This window comes from Stegostoma tigrinum, unplaced genomic scaffold (assembly GCF_030684315.1).
Source record: "Stegostoma tigrinum isolate sSteTig4 unplaced genomic scaffold, sSteTig4.hap1 scaffold_135, whole genome shotgun sequence".
Lineage (NCBI taxonomy): Eukaryota > Metazoa > Chordata > Chondrichthyes > Orectolobiformes > Stegostomatidae > Stegostoma > Stegostoma tigrinum.
Genome location: NW_026728082.1, coordinates 322,597 through 349,022, shown reverse-complemented (window position 1 = coordinate 349,022; position 26,426 = coordinate 322,597). Strand labels below are relative to the sequence as shown.

The 26,426-nt window shown below is 46.4% G+C and overlaps 1 protein-coding gene across 2 annotated transcripts; it reads right to left on the bottom strand.

The window, feature by feature from the left end:
* Nucleotides 1-3,374: 3,374 nt before the first annotated feature.
* LOC132207723 (uncharacterized) lies at nucleotides 3,375-26,426 on the bottom strand. Of its 2 annotated transcripts, none has more exons than XM_059643616.1 (4): nucleotides 26,331-26,426; nucleotides 18,816-18,952; nucleotides 9,786-10,052; nucleotides 3,375-4,335 (listed from the first exon to the last, which is right to left on the bottom strand). In XM_059643616.1, exons 1-4 carry the CDS (start codon nucleotides 26,408-26,410, stop codon nucleotides 4,178-4,180), a joined length of 642 nt encoding a protein of 213 aa, XP_059499599.1. In that variant the 5' UTR covers nucleotides 26,411-26,426; the 3' UTR covers nucleotides 3,375-4,177. The 2 variants fall into 2 exon arrangements, with proteins under 2 accessions (XP_059499599.1, XP_059499600.1); XM_059643617.1 differs by lacking the exon at nucleotides 3,375-4,335 and adding an exon at nucleotides 5,398-5,663 and having other exon boundaries at nucleotides 9,784-10,052.

Below are 26,426 nucleotides of genomic sequence, written 5' to 3'. Positions count from 1 at the left end.
CTGTCCCCTGCAGCACAGGTTTGGTCAGGGTCAATCACCAATCGCAGAGCAGACCTGACCCAGTTACAAATGACTGAGACAGGATTTTGCAGGTTACATTCGCCAATTATATTGGTCGCTGCTTTCTAACTTCCTCCCTCAATCCCTTCCACTTGCAGGTCAGGGTGATGATACCATTCCTCATGGATTCGCTCATCGTACCTGACAGAAGCATACTGTCGTACAGCTCCAGCAGGCCCTGGCCCATCAACTCCCAAAGAGCTGAATACAACTCGGCTGGAAAGGCATCACTTCCCAAAGTTTTATTCTTTTCTGAGGACTCGAAGGCCTTCACCAGCTCATCCAGAGATCATGGTCAGTCCAGGCTCTCCTGCTTGGTGTTGTCTCAGACCCCCAGGATCGAGGACAGGAATGTCTGGGTGTCATTGAGCTGGCTGTGGTCAGAGTGTCATACGGACTGGCTTGAAAGGATTTGCTGAGCTTCAGGATGTCAGATTGAGACAAACTTATCGAGCTATGTTCATCCTTCAGGCTGCTGAGCACAGAGCTCTCCTTTAGCATCTTCAAGAAGACGGAATGTGAACACATCTCATTAGGTCACATGCAGCTTTAAAGGACACTGATTTGGCCTCCATTGGAATACTGGATCTAATTCCAGTCTCCCTGCTGTAGGAAGGATGTTGTGAAACCGGAAAGGGTTCAGAAAAGATTTACAAGGATGGTGACTGGGTTGGAGGGTTAAAGCTAAAGGACGAGGCTGAATAGACTGGGTCTATTTTCCCTGGAGCATCAAAGGCTGAGAGATGACCTGATAGAGATTAGGAACAGCATGAGAGGCATGGATAGGGTTTATAGACATTGTCTGTTCCCTGGGGTGCGAGAGTCCATAACTGGAGGGCATCGGTTTAAAGTAACAGGGGAAAGATCTGAAAGGGATTTAAGGTACATTATTTTCATGCAGAGGGTGGTGTATGTCTGAAATGAGCTGCTAGAGAGAGGACTGGAAGCTGGTACAATTTCAACATTTAAAAGCCATCTGGATGGGAAAACGAATAGGAAGAGTTTCGAGGGATATGGGCCAAATGCTGGCAAATGGGACTACATTTATTTAGGATATCGAGTCAGCATGAACACGTTGGACCAAACGGTCTGTTTCAGTGCTATCTGTCTCTGCCTGTTATTCTCTCTTGCTCCACAGTGCAGACCTGAACCGCAAGATTGTCTTGGGGGCCTCCAAGGCAGAGAGTGGGGCTTGCTGCCTCGACACCTCCTGGGGCTCCTCCGTGACATTGACCCGATTGTCTGTAGGAAGAGTAGGTTTTGCACGGGTTTCTGGAGTTTGAACAGTTTTGCCCAACTCTCTCTCACCTTCTGAACACTTTTCAGGACAAAGAGCTTCTTGGAGTTCCCTTTGACTGCCTCCCACCAAGTGCAAAAAGGGTCTTCATCGTTCTCCAACCTGTGTGCTCTCTTTTGAGCTTCTTAATGATTTTTCTGGGGTCAACAGTTTCACATTCAGCTTCCATGTTCCCTTGCCAGCCCGCTGGTCATCCTGTAGGTGACAGTCAGCCAGCAGGAGGCAGTAGTCAGAGAAGAACACCGGCTTGACTTCAATGGATACGATCGAGGACGTGTGGGCGCAAACAGGAAATCTATCCAATGGGTGTATAGACCCATCTGGCTATGACCAGGCGTTTCTCCTCTATGCTCAGTCTGTCGGGGTGCTGAAGATGTTATGCAGCTTGGCAACTTTAACTGTTTCCATCAGAAATCTGGACGTCGAGTCCAGTTCACTCATACCCTCCATATTGTTCATTCGTGCCGATGATGCAGCTGAAGTCTCTGGCCAGAATGACTGGCCTGGACATCACCAGCAGCAGTGGAAGCAGGACGGCCAACCCCTCACTCTTTCACAGTGGGGTCTCCATGTTAGTTACTCCGGGAAGCGTTTCTCTCTGAGCCTGGCCTGATCTACACATCTCCCAGGAACTATACGGTAACTGTAAACAGTGTTAAAGTGAACCCGATTGATTCATCCTCCTATCAGTAACTTGCCAATGATTACTGCCTGTTTCACAGTCAGTCTAGTCTGATCTTCTGTTCCTCTGAGTGAATCCTTTCTGTCCTCTTCCATTCAGCCCGTGCCTTTGAGACTACAGCCAGATTCCCTTTTCATTGCATTTCATTCTCCTCACTGTCTCGGTGCTGCCACATACATCACCTGTCTCTCCATTTCCCTCTGTAACAGTTCTTGTGAAACCCATCCCCCTCCCTGCCCCACCTTCCAGCTGCAATGTTGGAAGATCACCACATTGGGCATTGCCATTAGTGCTCCAGCTCATTCATATTTCTTCACAAAACAGAAACACAACTCATCAACAAGAGTAAGTGGCAGGCAAATGAGATACATCAGACATCTAAAAGCAGTTTGTTGTTCAAAAGTGGAACTAACTTTAATTTGTATGCGGACAATAGAATCAGGAAGAATAATACATATATAGCATGCAACTCATTTCACTGAACACATTTGTGCAAATAAATGATATCTCTGCAGTTCAACCAATTCCAACAGCATAACATTAGAGACAGAGCATTTGGAAATGATACAGAAATTTCAGATACTAATGATTGAAAGAGGAGTACAGATTAAGATCGGGGAAACTGAACATGGTGTACACACAAAAATCCATTTCGCAATTGGAATGCCTCATTCAGGCAATTACATCTCTCTCCCTCAGTCTCAAATGGTCTTCTTCCCATTCGATTTTCTTCCACTCTCTGGGCCACCCCCAATAAGCAGTTCCCTTCCCTCCCCAGTTTAGCCTCATGCCTTCCTTTACACTGGTATGGAATGGTATCTTTCTAGTACGTTTGATTTTCGATGAACACACCGCACTGGTTTGTGACCAGGTCGGCCAGTTGAACCTCACAGAATATGAGTTGCCTGATTGTTCCATATTAACAGCCCAAATCAGGGAGCCCTGGCTGACAGATAAGAAGTGAGGGTCAGAGATGCTGACACCCTGGCAACTATCTCTGAATGAGGCAGTGCTAAAGTTGAAGACAGTTCATTTGTAAATAAAAGTTGATTTGGAGATCGACACTGGCCTCAGTGTATTTAAAATACATCTCCAGCACTGGGTTTGAATATTATTGTTATCCTTTTGTTTTCAAACATCTCTGTGGGCAGTGATCAGCAGGGTTATAACATGGAGATGTGGGAACAGGATTGTTTAGATTCCCTACAGTGTGGAAACAGGCCCTTTGGCCCAACAAGTGCACACCAAACCTTGGAGCATCCCACCCAGACCCACGCCCCTGAACACTATGGGCAATTTAGCATGGCCAATCCACCTCGCGTGCACATCTTTGGACTGTGGGAGGAGACCGGAGCACCTGGAGGAAACCCACGCAGACACAGGGACAAGGTGCAAATTCCACACAGACAGTAGCCTGAGGCTGGAATTGAACCTGGGTCCCCAGTGCTGTGAGGCTGCAGTGCTAACCGCTGAGCCACCGTGCCCCCCCATATCGTGTTGCTTTTGCACAAACTTTGATGAAGAGGAAAATGCCACTGATAATGGGAACTGCAGATGCTGGAGAATCCAAGATAACAAAGTATGGAGCTGGATGAACACAGCAGGCCAAGCAGCATCTCAGGAGCACAAAAGCTGACATTTCGGGCCTAGACCCTTCATCAGAGAGGGGGATGGGAGAGGGAACTGGAATAAATAGGGAGGGGGGGGATGCGGACCGAAGATGGAGAGAAAACAAGATAGGTAGAGAGGAGAGTACAGGTGAGGAGGTAGGGAGGGGATAGGTCAGTCCAGGGAAGACGGACAGGTCAAGGAGGCAGGATGAGGTGGTAGGTAGGAAATGGAGGTGTGGCTTGAGGTGGGAGGAAGGGATGGGTGAGAGGAACAACATGTTAGGGAGGCGGAGACAGGCTGGGCTGGTTTTGGGATGCAGTCGGGGGAAGGGAACAGCTGGGCTGGTTTTGTGATGCAGTAGGGGGAGGGGAAGAACTGGGCTGGTTTTGGGATGCAGTTGGGGAAGGGGAGATTTTGAAGCTGGTCAAGTCCACATTGATACCAGAGATAATGGGAACTGCAGATGCTGGAGAATTCCAAGATAATAAAATGGGAGGCTGGATGAACACAGCAGGCCAAGCAGCATCTCAGGAGCACAAAAGCTGACGTTTCGGGCCGAGACCCTTCATCAGAGAGGGGGATGGGGAGAGGGAACTGGAATCCAGTAACTGGAATCTCATAATAAAGGGAGTATGTCTGAAAGTCGTCTCATCCGAAGGAAAACAGACTTGCTCCAGGAAAGCTGCTGAAATATATCAAAAAAAAATATGAAATGATCTTAGAAATTTCTGCAACACAAAGATCAAAGGAAACAATAGTTTGATGAACACACTGTTAAGTGTTGCACTTACACATCACATTTTGGAAGACAAACCACACTGATTTTCTACTTTCTAAAAAAAATTGTTCCAAGTCTTCATTATGCAGCAGAGAACTGAAAAGGTGTAGACTTTTAACCTGCATAGAAACTATGTGCGGAAGTTAAAACAAACAAAAAAAAGCCACTTCTGTCCTAAAAAGACAATATCATTTGACAAAAAGGCAGGGAAGTTGGAGAATGCAGCATCATGCTTCCTGCAGAGATCAAGTTTTGTCTGTGTCGTAAAAAACAAAAGAACTGTGGACACTGTAAATCAGCAAGAAAAGCAGAAGTTGCTGGAAAAGCTCAGCAGGTCTGGCAGCATCAGTGAAGAGTGAGATCTGAGGAAGGGTCACAGGACGCGAAACATTAACTCTGACATTGTCTACGTCATAGTGAGTTATGTCTATTGCTTCAGCAAAATCCAACCAACTCTGAATGAAAATCAATGCTTAAGAAATATCCAAAACATCCGCTGTCCCCGTTGTGGCTTCCTCTACATTGGGGAAACGATGCAGAGGCTTGGGGACCGCTTTTCAGAACACCTACGCTCAGTTTGCAGTAAACAACTGCACTTCCCATCACGAACCATTTCAACTCCCCCTCCCATTCCCGAGAGGACATGTCCAACCTGGGCCTCCTGCAGTGCCATAATGACGCCACCCGAAGGTTGCAGGAACAGCAACTCATATTCTGCTTGGGAACCCTGCAGCCCAATGGTATCAATGTGGATTTCACAAGCTTCCAAATCTCCTGTCCTGCCACTGCATCCCAAAACCAGCCCAGCTCGTCCCCGCCTCCCAAATCTATTCTTCCTCTCACCCATCCCCCCCTCCCACCTCATGCCGCACCCCTATTTCCCCTCATCCCGCTCCCTTGACCTGTCCGGCCTCCCCAGACTGACCTATCCCCTCCCTGCCTCCGAACCCATACTCTCCTCTCCACCTATCTTCTCCTCCATCCATCTTCCATCCGCCTCCCCCTCTCTCCGTATTTATTTCAGAACCCGCACCCCCTCCCCATTTTCTGAAGGTGGTTCTCGGCCCGAAACGTCAGCTTTTGTGCTCCTAAGATGCTGATTGGCCTGCTGTCTTCATCCAGCTCCACACGTTGTTATCTCGCATTCTCCAGCATCTGCAGTTCCCATTATCTCTCCAAAACAAAGGCTGCTGTCTTTCAAAACCCAATCTCAGATTTTGAAGATAGTCCTTACCCTGAAAAAATACCAAATACGTATAAAGAGGAAAACTGGAGGTGAAACTATTCAAAAAATTTTCATTGGCACAACAAATGTTCCAACTGTAAAAGCAGGTTAAGCACCTGTATATAAGGAAACTGTACTCAAACTTTAAACAGACACTTACAGCCAACAAATGTGAGAAATATCCATTTCTTGCTGGATTACCAATTTTGCTGTTGGGAAAATAGGCCTCGGCTTAGCAATGTACATTCAAACAAGATAGCACCCTCTCAGAACTCAACACTCACAGTCGTAGAGTTCTGTTTTCACAGGTTGGAGTATAATAGCATCAAGCACAATACACCAAATCTTCTTTGGTACCTTTTCCTTCCATAAAACTGCTTTTTGTAGATGCGCACAGAATTCATTTTATACACGTTGAACAGTTGCTAAGTTCAAGACGCCAGTTCCAGCACTTTGACTTGCATCTGCTTCATCATCCAAACAGAACAAAATAAAGACCCACTCCTTGTAAGTCACGTTTTCCATTTTTAGTGACAAGGTGAAGTGCGAGAACTGCTCACTTGATGTTAAAATCTCTTAAGTATGTGCCTATATATTTCAATTCTGTGAAATATGTGGAATGAGTTCGAGAGCAGGATTAATTTTGTTGCGGTGGGAGAGAGCTGGGACAGTTAAAATAGGTTGAATGGCCTCCTCCCATGCTAAAAATGTCCATAACTGTTCTTGGCCCTGCTAAATTGAAGTGGCCATCCTTTCATTGTGACTGTGAGACGCAGCATGTTACGATAGATGGCACCATGAAGAAATCCTTTGTTATTAATGAATTTTTCAGCACTCGGCATTCTTCCGAAGTCAAATGTTCGACATATACCTGTTGCGCTGACTTGGTTCCAAACAGTTATAATGTGGAGGTGCTGGTGTTGGACTAGGATGGACCAAGTCAGAGCTCACATGACATCAGGTTATAATCTGACAGGTTTATTTGAAATCATACAAGCTTTCGGAGTGCAGTCCCTTCATCAGGTGCGGTCAGGGAGGAAAACACACAGACACACAATTGATAAGCAGACAGATCAAAACATCATGCAACTGGTGTGATTGGAGTGTCAGATAATAAGTCTTCATCCAGGATGTTTGTTTGTTTGCAGATATTTTGTTGAAGAAACACACAACTTGTAGTTACAGTCAGTGTGGTATCTTATAAATTCTTGCTTTTGAAATAAAGGTTAAAACTCTAAGACAGATTCTGAACACAAGCCTCTCAACTACAAGTCAGAGTCTGACCTGAGATGTCACCTTTTGTACATTCCTGTTGCGCTGCCTGATTATCATGACAACACAGCACTGACATGGACTTTATAAACGCTTTACTTGCCTCTAACACTCTTGGTCACCTGTATAGAGTTATTATCTGACACTCCACTCACGCCAATTCTATGATCTTTTGATCTCTCTGCTGATAAGCTGTGTCTCTCTGTGGTCACCTCACTAACTGCACCTGATGAAGGGGCTGCACTCCAAACGCTTGTGTGATTTCAAATGAACCTGTTGGACGACAAGCTGGTGTCATGTGACTTCTGACTTCAAACAGTTATAGAATGTGTTTTCAATCCTATCGTGACTTGACAATAAGTCAACTTCTTAAAATTTATAAAATGAGAATGTCAAGTGAAGTATGTCTAACCTTGAGCGCTTAAAAAAGGAAATATTACAACCATAGTCTAGTCAGACAGTAAAGACAGAAGGAATGATTTCATCGACTGTGTCTGACACCACACAATTCATCCCCCTGATGGAAGAAAGGTTGGCTGCGTTCTCTTTCTTCAGGAACATCCAGCTAGTACCACCTTCCTACTGCTTGTTTTATTCATCTGGTGTTCCATCTAATTCCTTGCAGTCTTGGTCAAACCTTCATGTAATTTATTTAAATTTTCAATAAAATAAATTTAACTTTATATTCCACAATTTTAACATTTCCTTTTAAGGTTTGAACGGTTCACTTCGTACACTGCACATGTTGTGTCAATAATTGGAGAACATGGTGGAAAAATCAAGATATATTGACAAGTAAACAAATGGCTAACTTCTGTTTCCTCGTCAGTAATGCCTTTTGAACAGAACATAAAGTTGCGCAGCTATGTAGAGATAACAATTTAAAACTGGGAAGACCACTTTGTGGTCCCCACACCAATCTCTATTCACGACCTACTGATTGCATTACTCCGCCTTGGCAACAATGTAATATTACACTTGTCTCAGCACAACCTTGGCATCTTGTTTATCCCATGATGAACGTCCGACCACACATTCATGCAATCCCTAAAGCTGTCTCTTTACATCTTTTCAATCCTGCCTACCTGTCTTTTGTCTCGGCTCATTCGCAGTGAAGCCTTCACCTGGTACTACTTCACTTCTGGACCTGACAATTCCAATGCATTCCCTGATGGAGACCCACATTTGTCCATTGAACACTTGAGGTCGTCTAAAACTCCACTGCCTGAGTCTCAACTTGAACCAATTCCTATTCTCTGTACTTTCTACCTGACTGAGACTATTAACAGTAATTTTATTAAATTCTCATTTTTGTTTACAAATCGTTACTTGGCTATGCCTATCGCTATTTTGGTAATCTCCACCAGTCCAACCATACTTCAGGATATCTGCACTCGTCTAATTATGTCCTCTTGCCCACTCTTGATTTTAAACGGTCCACTACGAGTTGCCAAACATTTAATTGTGTCGGCTTCAAACCCAAGAAGAGACTTCCTGCACCTTCAGCGAGCAAACTCACATCCAGAACCTCAACCCAAGCAACAAATCCTCTCAAAACTCGCGAACTTCCTACACCTCTTAGCCTCTGTACATTTCCTCTTTTAAGGCACTTTTTCAAACAATCCTCTTTCATCAAGCTCTTGATCATCAGAACTAACAACTTAATAAGGCTCAGTTGTATTCTGGGATCGTTATAACTCCAATCAGACGCCTTCAAAGTTTCCCTCCATTAAAGAGATTTTATAAGTGGTTGAAGTCATTGCCAAGCAGAGGGGGACGAATTGGGGAGTTATTTCAAAGAGCTACGATATGCCAAACAACCTCCTTCCACACTGGCCAACTCTGATTGTACAAAAACAAAAATGATTTTCAGACTTGGGAAGATCCCTCAAAAATCTCACAAGTAACCAGCTTTTGGGCAGAGTCGAGCTGCTGAGATGATAGACCAGGATTTAGGGGTACCAGGAGTGATAATATGCTGAACACAATCAAATTTTGAGGTTGTAGAATGATGTGGTCTTCGGCATTTTTGACACTTGGACCATTTTCCTTCCTTTCCACAGAACAAGTCAAATAGCGGCAGCACAATGTTGCATGGCCGCTCAAGCTTGCTCCACTGTCGATGATGATTGTGGCTGGTCTTCCACATCAATTCAACTTTTGCTCATATCTCATCCTCTTTTCAAAACATCGATCTATTCACGTGTAGTATCCCTCTTGCTAACTTAATGAGAATTCATTCCAATCAATGAACTCCTAACGCTGACCCACCCCACGTCAAAAAATTCGGCTGAGATCAGGAACTGATCTCGCCTGTATGGCTGAGCTGGCTTTTAAAAAGTTTGCCGGTGAGAGAGTCCCAGTGAGAAACATTCATTAAAAAAAAATAATTGCATGGATTGCTCTCCAATCCTAAACTCTATTCAAATTCAGTTGGTTTGTGATGCAGACTGATGCCCTGCACAGAGGGCTCAATTGCCACACCAGTGAGCTGACCACAAAGGGTCTTCGCCTCAACCCCTCTACTTCCCTGAGGCATGGTGATCTTCAGGTTAAATCATAACCAGTTGTCTCTCTCTAAGGAGTCGCCAAATGGCGTGCTAAGACTTGACCTTTAACCCTGATAACATGGCAATAAGCAGATAACTCAGCTGATGTCACTGGCTAACAGAATCCTCAACTATACTAATATTAACGATGTGATATCATCAGAAGGCATGCTCAACTAAGTTTTAATTTGCAAATTAAGTTAACAACCATTCAATCAATATGACTGAAGTACTCATATTACTGATCGTCTTGATACAACATTGTGGTTACATCTGTTCATAACTGAAGTGTAATGTAATTGCACTTACTGTGGTTTTATCAATGTGATCCTGCAATGAGTCAATAAGCAGGTCACTCACAGGTTGCCAATCAGTGTGGACCCCCTCAGCTGTTATCACGTGAGCCTCAAGATCATCCAGAGCTTTCAGCAGTTCTTGAAGTTTCTCCAACGCCTTTTCCACCTGTTTCTGCCAGTTGCTCGCACGGATTTTCAGTTGTTCCCAATTTTCCTTCACTTCTATTGACTGTTTGCGGACAGCTTTGGCAATTCTCTGGGCTCTCTCTTCCGGGGCAGGTTCTGGAAATATGGAATGCAAATAATTTATCAACTATTCATGATTTTGATCGATAGATTTTCTTTCTAATCCCCTTTCCTTTAAAAGGTTTCTATGGACTTTCTCCTGAAATTGGGATATATAGTATAAGACGAAAGATTTTGGTACAGGCACATCAATGATAAATTCTGTAATTAGCTGGCAGGTCGCGGAGCCATTAACAGAGAATCACAGACAACCAATACAAAGCCAAATAAAATTCTGCAGATATTTGAAATTTGTCACTACCAAGGAAACTTTAAAGAAGGAAAAGGATTAGTGACTAAATGGGTACAATTCTCAACAAAAGATTTGAAAAATCCTTTCAGGATATCTTTCATAGCTATGAGACAAACATCCAACACAAACCAACTTTCATCTTTCAGGACTGGCAAGTTAGAATGATAAACCCAAAGTCTACCCTGCATAGTTCGCTCTAGAACTCACTTAATGAGGTTGTTAAGAGATGTAGAGATAACAAAGTGTGCAGCTGGATGAACACAGCAGGCCAAGCAGCATCTGAGGAGCACAAAAGCTGACATGTTGGGCCGAGACCTTTCATCAGAAAAGGGGGAGGGGGGGAGAGTTCTGAAATAAATAGTGAGAGAGGGGGAGGCGGATCAAAGATGGTTAGAGGAGAAGATAGGTGGAGAGGAAACAGACAAGTTAAAGAGGTGGGGATAGAGCCAGCAGAGGTGAGTGTAGGTGGGGAGGTAGGGAGGGGATAGGTCAGTCCGGGGAGGACGAACAGGTCTCCGGGGCGGGAAGAGGTGAGGAGGTAGGAAATGGGGGTGGGGTTTGAGGTGGCAGGATGGGATAGGTGGGCTGGTTTTGGGATGCGGGAGGGGGAGGGGTGATTTTGAAGCTTGTGAAGTCCACATTGATACCATGGAGTGCAGGGTTCCCAAGCGCAATATGAGGTGCTGCTCCTGCAACCTTCAGGTGGCATCGTTGTGGCACTGCAGGAGGCCCAGGATGGACATGTTACCTGAGGATTGGTAGGGAGAGTCGAAACAGTTCGCAACTGGGAGGTGCAGTTCTTTCGTGCAAACTGAGCACAGGTGAAGCGGTCCCCAAACCTCTGTTTGGTTTCCCCGATGTAGAGGGGGCCACAATGGCAACAGTGGATACAGTCTACCACATTAGCAGATGTGCAGGTAAACATCTGTTTGATGAGGAAATTCTTCCTGGGGGCTGGGATGGGGGGGAGGTATCGGGACCAGTGAATTTTAAACGTTGTGATGACAACATTTATGGATATGCAGGGAAAAGTGCTGGGTGTAGGGAGTGCTAGACGGGAGTGTGGAGCGGATAAGGGGGTCACCTAAGGGTGGTGGGAAACATGTCTTTGGTGGTGGGGTCAGATTGCGGATGGCAGAAGGGTCGGAGGACGACGCATTGAATCCGGATGTTGGTGGGGTGGTACGTGAGGGCGAGGAGGACACTGTTTTGGTAGTTATTATGGGGTGCGGGTGTGAGGGATGAGTTGTGGGAAACGCGGGTGACACGGTCGAGGGTGTTTTTGACCACTGAGGAGGGGGAAGTTCCGGTCCTTGAACAACCCTCAACAGTTTCTCTTTCAATTCCTCCCACTTCGTACAGACAAAGAGGGTGGCCAGGGTAGCCAAATGGGCCCAAGCTATGCCTGCCTCTTTGCAGGTTACATGGAACGCTCCCTCTTCCGTACCTACACTGGCCCTCAACCCCACCTCTTCCTCCGTTACATTGATGACTGTATCGGCACCGCCTCGTGTTCCCACAACGGGCTCGAACAGTTCATCCACGTCACCAACACCTTCCTCCCGAACTTGAAGTTAACCTGGACAATCTCTGATACCTCTCTCTCCTACCTGGACCACTCTATGTCCAACCACTGAGAAACAAATATCCATTTCAACTCCACCAATTCCCACAGCTACCAAGATTACACCTCCTCCCACCATATTCCTGCAACACTTCATACCCTATTCCCCATTCCTTTGCCTCTGCATCTGCGCTCCCAGGATGAGGTATTCTATTCCAGTATATCTCAGATGTCCTCATTTTTCAAGGACCACAACTTGCCCCGCTCGGTGGTTGATAACGCCCTCGACCGTGTCTCCAGCATTTCCTGCAACAAATCCCACTCACCCCACCCCACGACAACAACCAAAACAAAGTCTCCCTCGTCCTAACGTACCACCCCACCAACCTCCGGAGACAACGCATCATCCTTCGAAACTTGCAGATTCTCTGGGAGGCTACGGAACAGGCGGCGGAGCCTTTGGCCTTGATCTTTGAATCCTCATTGTCTACAGGTTTAGTACCAGAAGGCTGGAGGGTTGCAAATGTTGTGCCCTTGTTCAAAGAGGGCAGTAGAGATGACCCAGGTAATTATAAACCCAGTGAGCCTTCCGTCTGTTGCAGGAAAAGTTTTGGAAAGGATTATAAGAGAGAGGATTTATAATCATCGAGCAAGCACCAATTTGATGGGAGATAGTCAACATGGATTTGTCAAGGGCAGGTCGTGTCTCACAAGCCTCATTGAGTAATTTTGGAAGGTGACCAAGCACGTGGATGAGGGTCGGGCAGTTGACGTGGTGGACATGGACTTCAGTAAAGCCTTCGATAAGGTTCCACATGGTAGGCTATTGGAGAAAACATGGTGACATGGGATTGAGGGAGATTTAGCAGGTTGGATTCGAAACTGGCTTTGGCTAAGGAGGCAACCAGTGGTGGTTGATAGAAAATATTCAGCCTGGAGTCTGGTCACTACTGGTTTGTCTCAAGGATCTGTTTTGGGACCACTGCTGTTTGTCATTTTTATAAATGACTTGGACGGAGGCATTGGTAGATCGGTTAGTCAGTTTGCAGATGACACTCAAGTCGGTGGAGTGGTGGACAATGTTGCAGGTGACAGGTAGACTTGGATGAACTGCAGAATTGGGCGGAAAGGTGGCAGATGGAGTTCAATGCGGATAAATGTGAGGTGATTCACTTTGGGATGAATAATAGGAAGGCAGAATATTGGGTCAATGGAAAGATTCTTGGTAGTGTTGCTGTGCAGAGGGTGTCCATCTACGTCGATCCCTGAAAATTGCCATCCAGGTTGATAGTGCTGTGAAGAAGGCTTACGGTGTTTTAGGTTTTATTGGCAGTGGGATTGAGATCCAGAGCAACCGTCCAAAAAGCTGGTGCGGTCTCATTTGGAATATTGCGTACAGTTCTGGTCGCCCCATTACAGGAAGGACGTGGAAGCATTGGAAAAGGTGCAGAGGAGACGTTGCCTGGTCCGGAGCGAAGGTCTTCTGAAGAAAGGCTGAGGGACTTGGGTCTGTACTCATTGGAGAGAAGGTGGTTCAGAGGGGATTTAATAGAGACATACAAGATGATCAGTGGATGAGACAGGGTGGACAGTGTGGGTCTTTTTCCGAGGATGATGACGCCAGCTTGTATTCGGGGGCACAGCTAAACAGTGAGGGATAATAGATTTGAGATAGATATCAGAGGCAGGTTCTTTACTCAGAGAGTGGTAAGGATGTGGAACCCCCTGCCTGACAATGCAGTTAGCTCAGCCACATTAGGGGCATTTCAACAGTCCTTGGATAAGCATATGGATGATAATGGGATCGTGGAGGATGGGCTTAGATTAGTTCACTGGTCCATCCACATCATCGCAATGAGCAAAAAAGCACACCGTTGTCTCGACTTGCCAGGAGGCTAAGGCAATTCCATGTGCCCACAAGGGCAACTTTCATTGATGTACCACAGAAAGCATCCTATCTGGATGCATGTCACAGCACGGTTCCTCTAGCAAAACAATCCCGAATTATTATGGCTCCTGCCTTTCTTCTTCCAGGCAGAATTGGTTCTGCTTTGTCATAACTAATTTGGGAGAAAATCCACGCTCAGTCTGAGTTAATTCTTCCAACAATTCAGATACCATGGAATACTGAGCAATGAGTTGGTGTGTGAGAAAAAGAGAGAGAGAGAGAGAGAGAGAGAGACAAAGCCAGAGAGGTTGGGGAGGGAGACAGAGAGAGAGAGTGCGCGAGAGAGACAGAGCGCGAGAGAGAGAGCGCGAGAGAGAGAGAGAGAGCGAGAGAGAGAGAGCGAGAGCGAGAGCGAGAGAGATGGGCGATGAGGGAGAGAGGTAGAGACAGACAGACAGAATAGGTGACAGAATGTGAGTGTGTGAGCGCCTGCATCAGACAGTGAGAGAGATGTTGCTGAGGTGGAGATAGTTGAGAGTGTCCATCACCAACAATCTCTCCTGGTCCACCCAGATCGTCGCAATGGGCAAAAAAGCACACCGAATGTCTCTATTTCCCCAGCAGGCTAAGGTAATTTGGAGTGTCCACAAGGTCAACTTTCATTCATGTACCAGAGAAGGCATCCTATCTGGATGCATATCACAGCATGGTTTGGCAACAGCTCTTCCTAAGACCACAAGAAACTCGAGTCATGAACACAGCATCGTCCATCATGCAAACCAGCCTTCCATTCGTCGATTCCACCTCTACTTCCCACTGCCTCGGGAAAGAAACTGACATCATCAAAGGCCCTTCTCACCCCACAATTACACCCTCTTCTCCCTTTTTCTGAAGGGAAGATGTAAAAAAAGTTTGTATACATGCGTGAAAAGATTCAAGAACAGCTTCTTCACCGCTGTTATTGGAGATCTGAATAGGACACTGAAAAGCTTAAATCTAATTTTGATCTTACTCTCTGTGCATCTTCTCTGTAGCTGTCACTATGTTCCGTTTCACTCATGCGCCTTGTTTGATATCACCTGTCTATACTGCATGCAGAAGAAAACTTTTCACTGTACCTGGGCACATGTGACAATGATGACTCAAATCAAGATAATAACATGTGAGGCTGGATGAACACAGCAGGCCAAGCAGCATCTCAGGAGCACAAAAGCTGACGTTTCGGACCAAGACCCTTCATCAGAGATACTGCTTGGCCTGCTGTGTTCATCCAGCCTCACATTTTATTATCTTGGATTCTCCAGCATCTGCAGCTCCCATTATCTCTGACTCAAATCAAATTGACTGTGTGCAAGAGAGAGGTGAGCATATGATTGTGCTCAAGAGTGCAAAGGCAGTGCATGAAAGTGTGTGTGTGCGCACGACAGAATGTGTGTGCCAGTGACTGTGCTTGAGAGTGTGTGAAAGGGAGTTAGCACAAGAAGGGAGTGTTACAGCATGCATGAGGGAGTGAGTGTGTCTCTAAGTGTGAGTGAGCTTGACAGCAAGTGAATTTGCAAACCTAAGTGTGTGAGGGAGAGATTTGTGGTAGTGTGTGTGTACTTGAGAGTAAGAGCATTGGCAAAAGATCCTGCGACAGTGCATGCAAGTGTGCCACAGAATGTGTGCAAGACCGTGTACGACTGTGTGACGGTATGGAGTATGAATGAGTGAGAATGTGACAGAGTGTGTTCGTGAGAGACTGTGTTCCTGACTTTTTTTTGTGTGTGTGCAGTGTGTTTGTGCATGAGGGACAGAATATGCATGTGCAACATAGTGTGACTGTGAACCTCTGTTGGTGCCTGTGAGTGAAGTGATGGGGGAGAACAGGGAGAGGAGAGAAAGACTGACAGAGAGAGAGACAGGAGAGAGAGAGAGAGAGAGAGATAGAGAGACAGAGAGACATAGAGAGAGAGAGAGGGAGGGAGAGAGAGGGAGGGAGAGAGAGGGAGGGAGAGAGAGGGAGAGAGAGAGAGAGAGAGGGGGGGGGGAAGAGAGAGAGAGAGAGAGAGAGAGAGAGAGAGAGAGAGAGAGAGAGACAGAGGGAGAGAGAGGGAGGGAGAGAGAGGGAGGGAGAGAGAGGGAGGGAGAGAGAGGGAGCGAGAGAGAGGGAGGGAGAGAGAGGGAGGGAGAGAGAGGGAGGGAGAGAGAGGGAGGGAGAGAGAGGGAGGGAGAGGGAGGGGGAGGGAGGGAGAGGGAGGGAGAGAGAGGGAGGGAGAGAGAGGGAGGGAGAGAGAGGGAGGGAGAGAGAGGGAGGGAGAGGGAGGGAGGGAGAGAGAGGGAGGGAGAGAGGGAGGGAGGGAGGGAGGGGGAGAGAGGGGGAGAGGGGTGGAGAGGGGGGGAGAGGGGGGGAGAGAGGGGGAGAGAGGGGGAGAGAGGGGGAGAGAGAGCATGAGAGAGAGATGAGATGAGGAATTAGAAATGATGAGTGGTCAATACCTGGAGGAAAAAAAGAACAGTGTGTGAGTGTGAAGAGAAGCCGCTGGATGTAATATGGAGGCTATTGTTTTATTGATTGTACTCAATGAAAAGCAAGTGTCACCTCTCAGTGTTAGGGGACAGGAGATGTGCATTAGAGAAGGAGATATAGTCAGCCTTGTCAGAGACAACAGACATGTTGCAAATGCATCGAAACTGACATTAAAGCTTTCTTGTCAATGTGTAAAGAGGTGAGACAAATATGACGAGTCAATATTGTACCTTTGCGCTCAGTAAAATCATGGAATCATGAATCAGAGAACCCTTACAGTGTGGAAACAGGTCGGTCAGCCCAACATGTCCACACTGCCCCTCACAGCATCCCACCCAGACCCATCCACCTATAACTCACCTAACCTACACATCACTGAACACCTTGGGAAATTTAGCATGGCCAATCCACCGACCTTGCACATCTTTTGACTGTGGGAGCAAACTCGAGCACCTGGAGAAAACCCATGCAGGCACATGGAGAATGTGCAAACTCCACACAGAAAGTCACCAAAGGGTGGAATTGAGACAGTGGTGTTAACCAGAACCACTGTGCTCTATATTATGTGAATTCAGCTGCAAACATTTTTTTTTAAAGAAGGGAAACTTACGATCGTCACAGGATGAGAGTGGTTTCAATCTTCTATCAGCTTTGAGAACCTTATCCATATCTGCCTTCACAAGGGCAAGGTGATGGTAATGGTGTGAGACCGGTTAGTATGCAGCAGCTCGCCATGCAAAAAATTAACGACACTTTCATTGCTTTTTTCCTAGGGGCATAACAGAAAGACAAGAACATGAAAAAATCCTGAAATCTTTCTCCAATTTCAATCTCAAAGGGACCATCCGTTCCTCAAAAGTCATAACCAAACTGAACATGGGCCTCCTGCAGTGCCACAAATGATGCCACCCCAAAGTTGCAGGAACAGCAACTCATATTCCGCTTGGGAACCCTGCAGCACAATGGACATGGCTGACAGCTCTGTCAACCACGAATGCAAGGAATGCTCAGTTGAGGAAGAATGCAGACATTTCGGAATCCCTCCAGCAGAAGATGATATCATTAGAACAAATGGATCTGCCTGGACAGTCCTGTTTGTAGATTTTGGGAAGTAAGACTCCACTGTTTGTCATCAAGGATATGGTTGAGTGATCATATTCAGACTGAAGAGACCAAGAATGTGAGGCTGGAGAATGGGTGCAGAACCATGCCTCTCGGAATTCCTGTGCGTGTCTATGCTTGGCTTGGGCTACTACGGTTACCTTGTCGCAGTGTCCTCTGAGAGGCGTGATTCTCCACCCATAATGCAACCAACAAACAGATACAATTGGACCCCCACACACAAACCCATACACATCAAAACCGGAAATGACAGTACTCTTGGTAACAGACTGGACAGTGTCAATTCCAGACAGAGTAGAATAACATCGTTTCATTGGAGGCTGTACTGATGATGTCACCGATCATGGTGACGAAACGTCTGAATGAGAAGAAGCCAGCTCGGCGAGCAAGTTCACAACCTCAATCAGAGAACTGGCTGTTTTGAACTACCTTGTTCAAGAGTTTCAGTTTTGATTTTGAATGTTAAATCTCGCTCCCACATAGGGATGGAGGATTACTGTTAACAGCTGCATTCTAACTAATTCATATCGAATCATTATTGTTTTGACCAGTCTTCGGGTCAGGCTCCCTCGGTGACTGAGTCTCCCAAATTGTTAAGTTCCCTCGTGAAAGACTCCCCTTCTTTACACACCCAACTAGATCCACCTCAGTTGGTACGAATTAAGCTGATTAAAAAGGATCTTTGTCTTGTGGATACCTTCCTATGTTTCAGAAGGAGTCAAGATACCTCCGGGTGACACGGTGACTCAGTAGTTAGTCATGCTACCTCACAGCACCAGGGACCTGAGTTCCATTCCAGCCTCCGATGACTGTCTGTGTGGAGTTTGCACATTCTCCCCTTGTCTGTGTGGGTTTCTGCTGGGTGCTCTGGTTTCCTCCCACAGTCCAGAGATGTGCAGGTTAGGTGGATTGGCAATGCTGAATTACCCACAGTGCCCACGGATGTCTAGGTTAGGTACATTCGCCATGGGAAATGCAGGCTAACAGGGATAGAGTAGGGGAATGGGGATGGGTCTAGGTGGGATGCTCTTTGGAGGGTTGCTGTGGGCTTTTTGAACTGAGTGGCCTGTTTCCACACTGGGGATTCGATAAAACTAGCTTCTCCTGAACTCGTGAGAGAGTGAGTTTATCAATTGCTAAATGCAACAAGTCATAAGGCACCACAAATATGCACAAGTTAGAAACAAGAAATTAGCTCAAAAACCATAAAAGTTAAGAGGGATACGGATACTTCAGCCTTTGGATTGTTTGTGAAGAACAGAAAGTGGGGTGTTGTGGCCACTAAGTTGGGCGATCCCCGTAATGTTGATATGAATTCAGCAGTTAATTTTGAGATTCTTGTTGAAATTCTTTTGACCTTGTTTCCCTTTTGACATTGCCCTGGTTTGCAGAGCTCAGAGCAAGAGATTTTCTTTTCTTCTCACCTGCAGCATAGGGCGATGAAACGGCTGTCCCAGAGCCGTGACCTCCGCAACTCCTGAGACCATACGAGCACATTCGCCCAGGAATACACACGGACTGATACGAAAGAACTATCGGGATAACAATAGTCAGCGTGGTACTGGAAAAGACAGCATGTACAAACAGAAAACAGCTGTAAATAGTGTCAAGAGGTGAAATCAAGTGATAAAGCTAAATTCATGGCTCTTTGCTTGCGTGTTCATTGTATTCAGAACAAAATCAACAAATTAATAGCACATTTCTAGGTTGACGGGCATGATTTTATAGCTATTACAAAGACATGGTTACAAGGAGATCAACACTGGAGTTAAGTGCGCAGGGCTATACGACATTCCAAAAAGACAGGCAGGAGGGAAAGTGACTGTAAGCAAAGAAATTAGTATGAGAGCAAGAAACGATCTTGGATCGGAAGATGTAGAATCCAATTTTATTTATTTGTTAGTGGGAGGAGGACATCCCTAGCTACGCAGTGTTTATTGTCCATCCCTGATTGCCTCGGGGACAGTTCAAAGTCAATCATATTGCTGTGGGTCTGCAGTCACATGTAGGCCAGATCATGTAAGGGTGGCAGTTTCCTTCCCTAAAGCACATCAGTGAACCAGGTGAGTTTTTCTGACATTTGGCAATGAATTCATGGTCATCATTATATTCTTAATTCATGATTTTCTTTTATATTGAATTCAAATTCCACCATCTGCTGTGCTGGGATTTGAACACAGGTCCCCAGAATGTTATCTCAGTCTCTGAATTAACAGTCCAGCAATAATACCACTAGGCCATTTCCTCCCCCATCGTGGAACAAGAAAGCCTGTAGCTGACTTCCACTTGGGAAAAACAGTGCGCCAGGAGCTTCTTAAATGGGCGATCGCATCTCCTTACATTTTAAGACAGCCATGGATAATCAGGACCTTGTGGGAAGGGACGAAATTGGGGGAGGGAAAATTACATCAGTGTTAGGTAGGAGCTGAGCAGTATTAATTGGGAGGAGCTTTTATTGAACAAGTCAACATTTGATACGTGGGAGTTATTTAAAGACCTTCTCTTCAGTTCAGAACTGGCCTATTCCAGGGAAGGAGGAATGACAAGGATGGCAATCTAAGGACGTACGGACATAAGAAATAAAACAGGAGTAGGCCATCTGTCTCTTCCAGCTCGTTCCGCTGATCTTTTTTGCGGACTCAGCTCCACTTACCCTCCCATTCACCATAACCCTCAATTCCTTTCCTGTTCAAAGATCTATCTGTTTTGGCTTTCAAACCATTCAACAAGGGAACCTCAACTGTTTCAGTGGACAGAGAATTCCACAGATTCACAACCCTTTGGATGAAGAAGCTCATCCTCAACTCAGTTTTAAATCTGTTCACACTTATTTTGAGGCTGTGCCCCCAAGTTGGAATTTCGCCCATCAGTGGAAACAATTTCCGATCCATTTGTTTCATAATTTTAAAAGTTTCTATTAGATCACCCCTCATTCTTCTAAATTCCAGTGACTGCAATCCTAGTCTACTCTATCTCTCCCCATACAGCAACATTTTTAATTCTGGAATCAACCTCGTGAACCTCCTTTGCACCCCCTCCAGTGCCAGTACATCCTTTCTCAAGTGAGGAGACGAAAACTGTACAAACTACTCCACACCAAGCCTCACCAGCACCCTATACAACTGTAGCATACCCTCCCGATTTTTAAACTGCATCACTCTCGCAACGAAGGACACTATTCCATTTGCTGTCTCAATTACCAGCCGCATCTGCAAACTACCTGATTCAGACACAAGGCTGCCCAGCTCCCTCTGCGGAGCAGCATGCTACAATTTTTCACCATTTAAGCAAGACTCCATTTTTCCATAATGGCTACCAAAATGGATACCCTCACATCTACCATCATTGGACTCCATCTGCTAGACCCTTGTCCATTCACTTAAACTTTCTGCATCCTTCCGCAGATTTTCATTGTCCTCTTCAGACTTTACTCTCTCACTCATTTTAGTGTCATCTGTGAACATAGAAAAATACAGTGCAGAACAGGTCCTTCGGCCCTCCATGTTGCGCCAACCTGTGAACTAATCTAAGCCCATTCCCTCACACTATCCCATCATCATCAATATGCTTATCCAAGGACTGTTCAAATGCCCTGAATGTGGCTGAGTTAACTGCATTGGCAGGCAGGGCATTCCACGCCCTTACCACTCTCTGGGTAAAGAACCTGCCTCTGACATCTGCCTTCAATCCATCACCCCTCAATTTGTAGCTGAGCCCCCTCGTACAAGCCAACATCATCATCCTAGGAAAAAGACTCTCACCGTCCACCCTGACTCATCTTTCTCTGATTGTCTTGTATGTTTCTATTAAAGGCCCTCTTAGCCTTCTTCTCTCCAATGAGGACAGACTCGAGTCGCTCAGCCTTCTCTCCTAAGACCTTCACTCCAGACCAGGCAACATCCTGGTAAATCTCCTCTGCTCCTTTTCCAATGCTTCCGAATTCGTCCCGCAATGGAGCGACCAGAACAGGTCGCACGAGCGTTTTGTGCAGTTGCAGCATGACATCACGGCTCTGGAACTCAATCCCTCTACCAATAAAGTCTAACACATCGGATGCCTTCTTCACAGCACTATCAACATGGGTGGCAACTTTCAGAGATCTATGTACATGGACGCCAAGGTCCCTCTGCACATCCACACTACCAAGAATCTTTCCATTGGCCCAGTATTGTACCTTCCTATTATTCCTCACAAAGCAAATCACCTCACATTGAACTCCATTTGCCACATTTCCGCCCAATTTTGCACTTTATCCAAGTCTCCCTACAACATGCGACATTCTTCCACATTGTCCACCACTCCACCGACCTTAGTGTCATTTGCAAACTTAGTAACCCATCCACCTATGCCTGCGTCCGAGTCATTTGTAAAAATGACAAACAGCAGTGGGCCAAAAACAGATCCTTGAGGCACACCACTAGTGACCAGACTCCAGGCTGAATATTTTGCATCAAACACCACTGGTTGCCTTTTTACCGAAAGCCAGTTTCTAATCCAAACTGCTAAATCTCCCTCAATCACATGGCTCCGTATTTTCTCCAATAGCCTACCATGTGGAACCTTATCAAAGGCTTTACTGAAGTCCATGTACACTACGTCAACTGGCCTTCTCTCATCCACATGCTTGGTCACCTCCTCAAAATCTCCAAGAGGTTTGTGAGACACGACCTGCCCTTAACAAATCCATGTTGACTATCTCCAATCAAATTGTTGCTTCCGAGATGATTATAAACCCTATCTCTTATAACCCTTTCCAAAACTTTTGATGCAACAGACGTAAGGCTCACTGGCTGTAATTGCCTGGCTCATCTCTACTGCCGTTCTTGAACAAGGGCACAACATTTGCAGTCCTCCAGTCCTCTGGTGTTAAACCTGCAGACAATGAGGACTCAAAGATCAAAGCCAAGGGCTCCGCCACCTCCTCCCGAGCTTTCCAGAGAATTCTCGGAAAAATCCTCTCAGGCCCAGGGGATTTATCTAGCTTCACACCTTCTAGAATTGATAACATCTCCTCCTTACTAACCTGAATCCTTTCAAGTCTAATAGCACGTATCTCAGTCGTCTCCTCGATGAAATTCTCCTCTTCCTCAGTGAAAACAGATGAGAAATATTCATTTAGCACCTCTCCGATCTCTACCCGGTCCACACACAACTTCCCACTTCTGTCTTTGATTGGCCCTATTCCTACCCCAGTCATCCTTATATTCCTCACATACCTTGAGAAAACTTTACGGATCTCCTTTATTCCACCTGCGAATGACTGCTCAGGACCCCTCCTTGCTCTTCTTAACTCTCTCTTTAAATCCTTCCTTGCTCATCTGTAACTCTCCATTGCATCAACTGATCCATCTCATCTCAACATCACATAAGCCTCGCTCTTCTGCTTAACGCGAGATACAATTTCTTTCGTAAACCACGGCTCCCCTACCTTATCACTGACCCCTGCCGGACAGGGACGTACCTATCAAGGACACGCAATATCTGTTACTTAAACCAGCTCCCCATTTCGATTGTCCCCATCCCCTGCATTTTGCTACCCCATTCTTTGCCTCCTAAGTCTTGCCCAATTATAATTGCCTTCCCCCATCTGTAAGTCTTGCCCTGTGGCATGTTCCTCTCCCACTCCATCGCTAAACTAAACGTAGCCGAATTATGGTCACTCTCTCCAAAGTGCTCACCTACCACTAAATCAAACACCTGGCCTGGTTCACTGTCAAGTACCAGATCCAGTGTGGCCTCCCCTCTTGTCGGCCCTTCGACGTACCGTGTCGGGAAACGCTCCTGCGTGCATTGGACGAAAACTCATCCATCCGACGTACGAGAGTTACAGCATTTCCAGTCAATGCTTAGGAAGTTAAAGTCTCCCATAATGACCACCCTGTTCCTTTCACTCCTGCCCAGAATCGTTTTGCCAATCCTCTCCTTCAGATCCCTGGAACTTTGCAGAGGCCCATTAAAAAACTCCCAGTGTGGCCTCTCCTCTCCTGTTTCTGACATCAGCCCATCCCATCTCAGTGGACCAGTCCTCCTCAAAAGTTTTTTCAGCCTCCGTTATACTGCCCTCGACAAACAAAGCCACACCTCCCCCTCTTTTCCCACCTTACCTGATCTTACTCAAAGATCTGAACCCTGGAACCTGCAACATCCATTCCTGACCCTGCTCTATCCATGTCTCCGTAATGGCCACAACATCGAAGCCCCAGGTACCTATCCATGCTGCAAGCTCACCTCGCTTATTCCGGATACTCCTGGCAGTGAAGTAGACACACTTCAATTCAGCTTGCTGTTTGCCAGCACACTCCTGTGACACTGAGATCCTGTCCATGTCCTCTCTATTCTCTTTCTCCTGTGTACTGAAACTACACCACAGTTTCCCATCCCCTTGCTAAGCTAGTTTAAACCCACCCGAACAGCACTAGCAAATTTCCCGCCCAGGATATTCGTGCCCCTCTGGTTCAAGTGGATACCGTCCTGTTTGTCGAGGTCCCACCTTCCCCAGAATGAGCCCCAATTGTCCATGTACCTGAAGCCCTCCCACCTGCAGCATCCCTGCAGCCACGTCTTCAGCTGAAATCTCTCCCTGTTCTTTGCTTGGCTATCACTTGGCACGGGTAACAAACCAGAGATAACCACTCCATTTGTTTGAGCTCTCAGCTTCCAGCGGAGCTCCCTGAAATCCTGCCTGACATCCCTATCCCTCTTTCTACCTATGTCGTTGGTGCCGATGTGGACCATGGCTTGGGGCTGGTCACCCTCTCCCTTCAGGACCCCAAAGACACTATCCGAGACAACACGGACTCTAGCACCTGGAGGCAACGCACCAATCGTGAGTCTCTTCGGTTCCAAACAAGCCTTCTATCTGTCCCTCTAACTATTCAGTCCCCAATGACTAACACTCTCCTCCTATACCCCCTTCCCTTCGTTGCAAGAGCAACAGACTCTGTGCCAGAGACCTGCACCCCAGTCAGGATTGAGGTAATGCCTCAGCGTAAGGAGGTCAGAATTGACGGAGTGGCAGATATTTAGAGGGTCAGTACTGAGGCAGTGCACAACCGTCAGAGGGTCCGTACTTAAGGAGAACCCCATTATCAGAAGGTCAACACGAATGGAGAGTCACATCGTCAATGGTTCAATCCTGAGGAACACTTCATTATCATAGGGTCAGTCCTGAGGCAGTGCTTCCTTGTCAGAGGGTCAGTATTAAGGTTTAGAATTGAGGGAGTGCCATCTGATTATGTCACTCTGACAATGAGGCACTGCCTCAGGAATGAGCCTCTGACAATGAGGCACTTTCTCAGTTCTGAATCTCTGACAAGGAAGCATTCCCTCAGTGCAAACCCTCTGTATGGACCCGATGTCAATGAGGCACTCGCTGAGTACTGACCCTCTGACAAAGTTCCAATAGCTTACTACTGACCTTCTCATCATGTGCCCCCTCCCCCATTTCTAAATCTGTTACATTGAGGGCACTGCCTCAGAACTGACACACTGGCTATAAGGCAGTCCGTAAAGACTGACCCGCTGATCATGAGGCTGTCCCTCAGTTAATGACCCTCTAAATATGAGGCACTCCCGTAATTCTGACCGTCAGGAGCTACCTCAATGATATAGAGGCACTGCCTCAGAATTGACATGCTGACGATGGGGCACTTGCTCAGGACAGACCCTTTGATAGAGCTGCAGGTTTGATATTAGAGCAGTGATGCACCGCGAGCAGGTCAGTATCAAGGGAGTGCCACACAGTCAGTGGACCAATATTAGGGGAGTGCCACACTGTCAGAGGATCACTCTTAATGGAGTGCTGCGGCAGTGCAGCACTGCAAAGGGTCAGTAATGAGAGAAAGCTCCATTTTCAGAGGGTGAGCACTGAGGAAGTGCTTAATCAGAGAGTTATTTCAGAGAGAGTGCTGTATTGTCAGAGCTTCGCACTGAGGGAGTATCACACAATCAGAGGTCCAATATTAAGGAAACAATGCACTGTTGGAGGGTTGATATAAAGGGAGGGCTGCACTGTCAGAGGGTTAATGATGTGGGAGTGCTGAAATATCACAGAATCAGTCCTGAGAAGTGCTGCACATTCAGAGAGTTAGTGCTGAGGGAGTGGTCTCATGTGAAAAGATTGATATCAAGGGGCACTGCCGAAGGATCAGGAGTGCAATACTGTCAGAAAAACAATATTGAGGGAGTTCTGCTGTGTCAGTGGGTCAATATTACAGGATTGCTACACGATCCACGTATCAATGTCAGACAGTCAGTCCTGAGGGAGTGCTGCACTGTTGGAGGGCCAATATTGAGTGTGTGCGACACTCAAGAGGATCATTTTGTTGGACTTGTGCACTGTCAGAAGTACAATTGTAAGCAAGTGCCACACTGGTAGCGGGTTAATATTATGGGAGTGCTGCACTGTCAGACGGTTAAAGATGAGGGAAAGCTCATCATCTGACAGGGCATCACTCCCTTCAGACGAACCCTCAGGCGGTGCAGCACTCCAACAAGTTAGTTTCAGAGGCATGTTGTCCCATCAAATTGACCCTCTGAGACAGGAGCATGCACTAAATATCGACCCTCTCACAATGCTGACTGCCTTAATATAGGCCCTCTGGCAGGGCAGCTCCCTTTCAGCACACAACTTCCAACAGCACAGCACTCTCCCATCATTGACCCTCTGACAGTGCAGTCCTGTGACAAGCAAGTGAAGGTTTACAGAAACAGGTAGTTTTCAAGGACAATACCAAGAGGAAAAGTGATGCACAGGCAAAGTGCATGTAAGAATTTAACCAAGGATTAACACCATTGAAGAACTGGAATTTGTGCCAATGCACCAAACCTGCAGATGAAAATGCAGTGCCCAGTTTGATTGCAAACTGCAACAACCACCAGTTAGTAACATGATCCATGGAAATATCTGAATGCCTGTTGTTGTGATCTCAAGCATTTACCTGCATCGAGTGAAATCCACCACCATAGTTCTGTTGCATCGTTCGCCACCTCGCAATCGGTGTTGCATCGTCAATATCATTCCTTGACAACGCTTG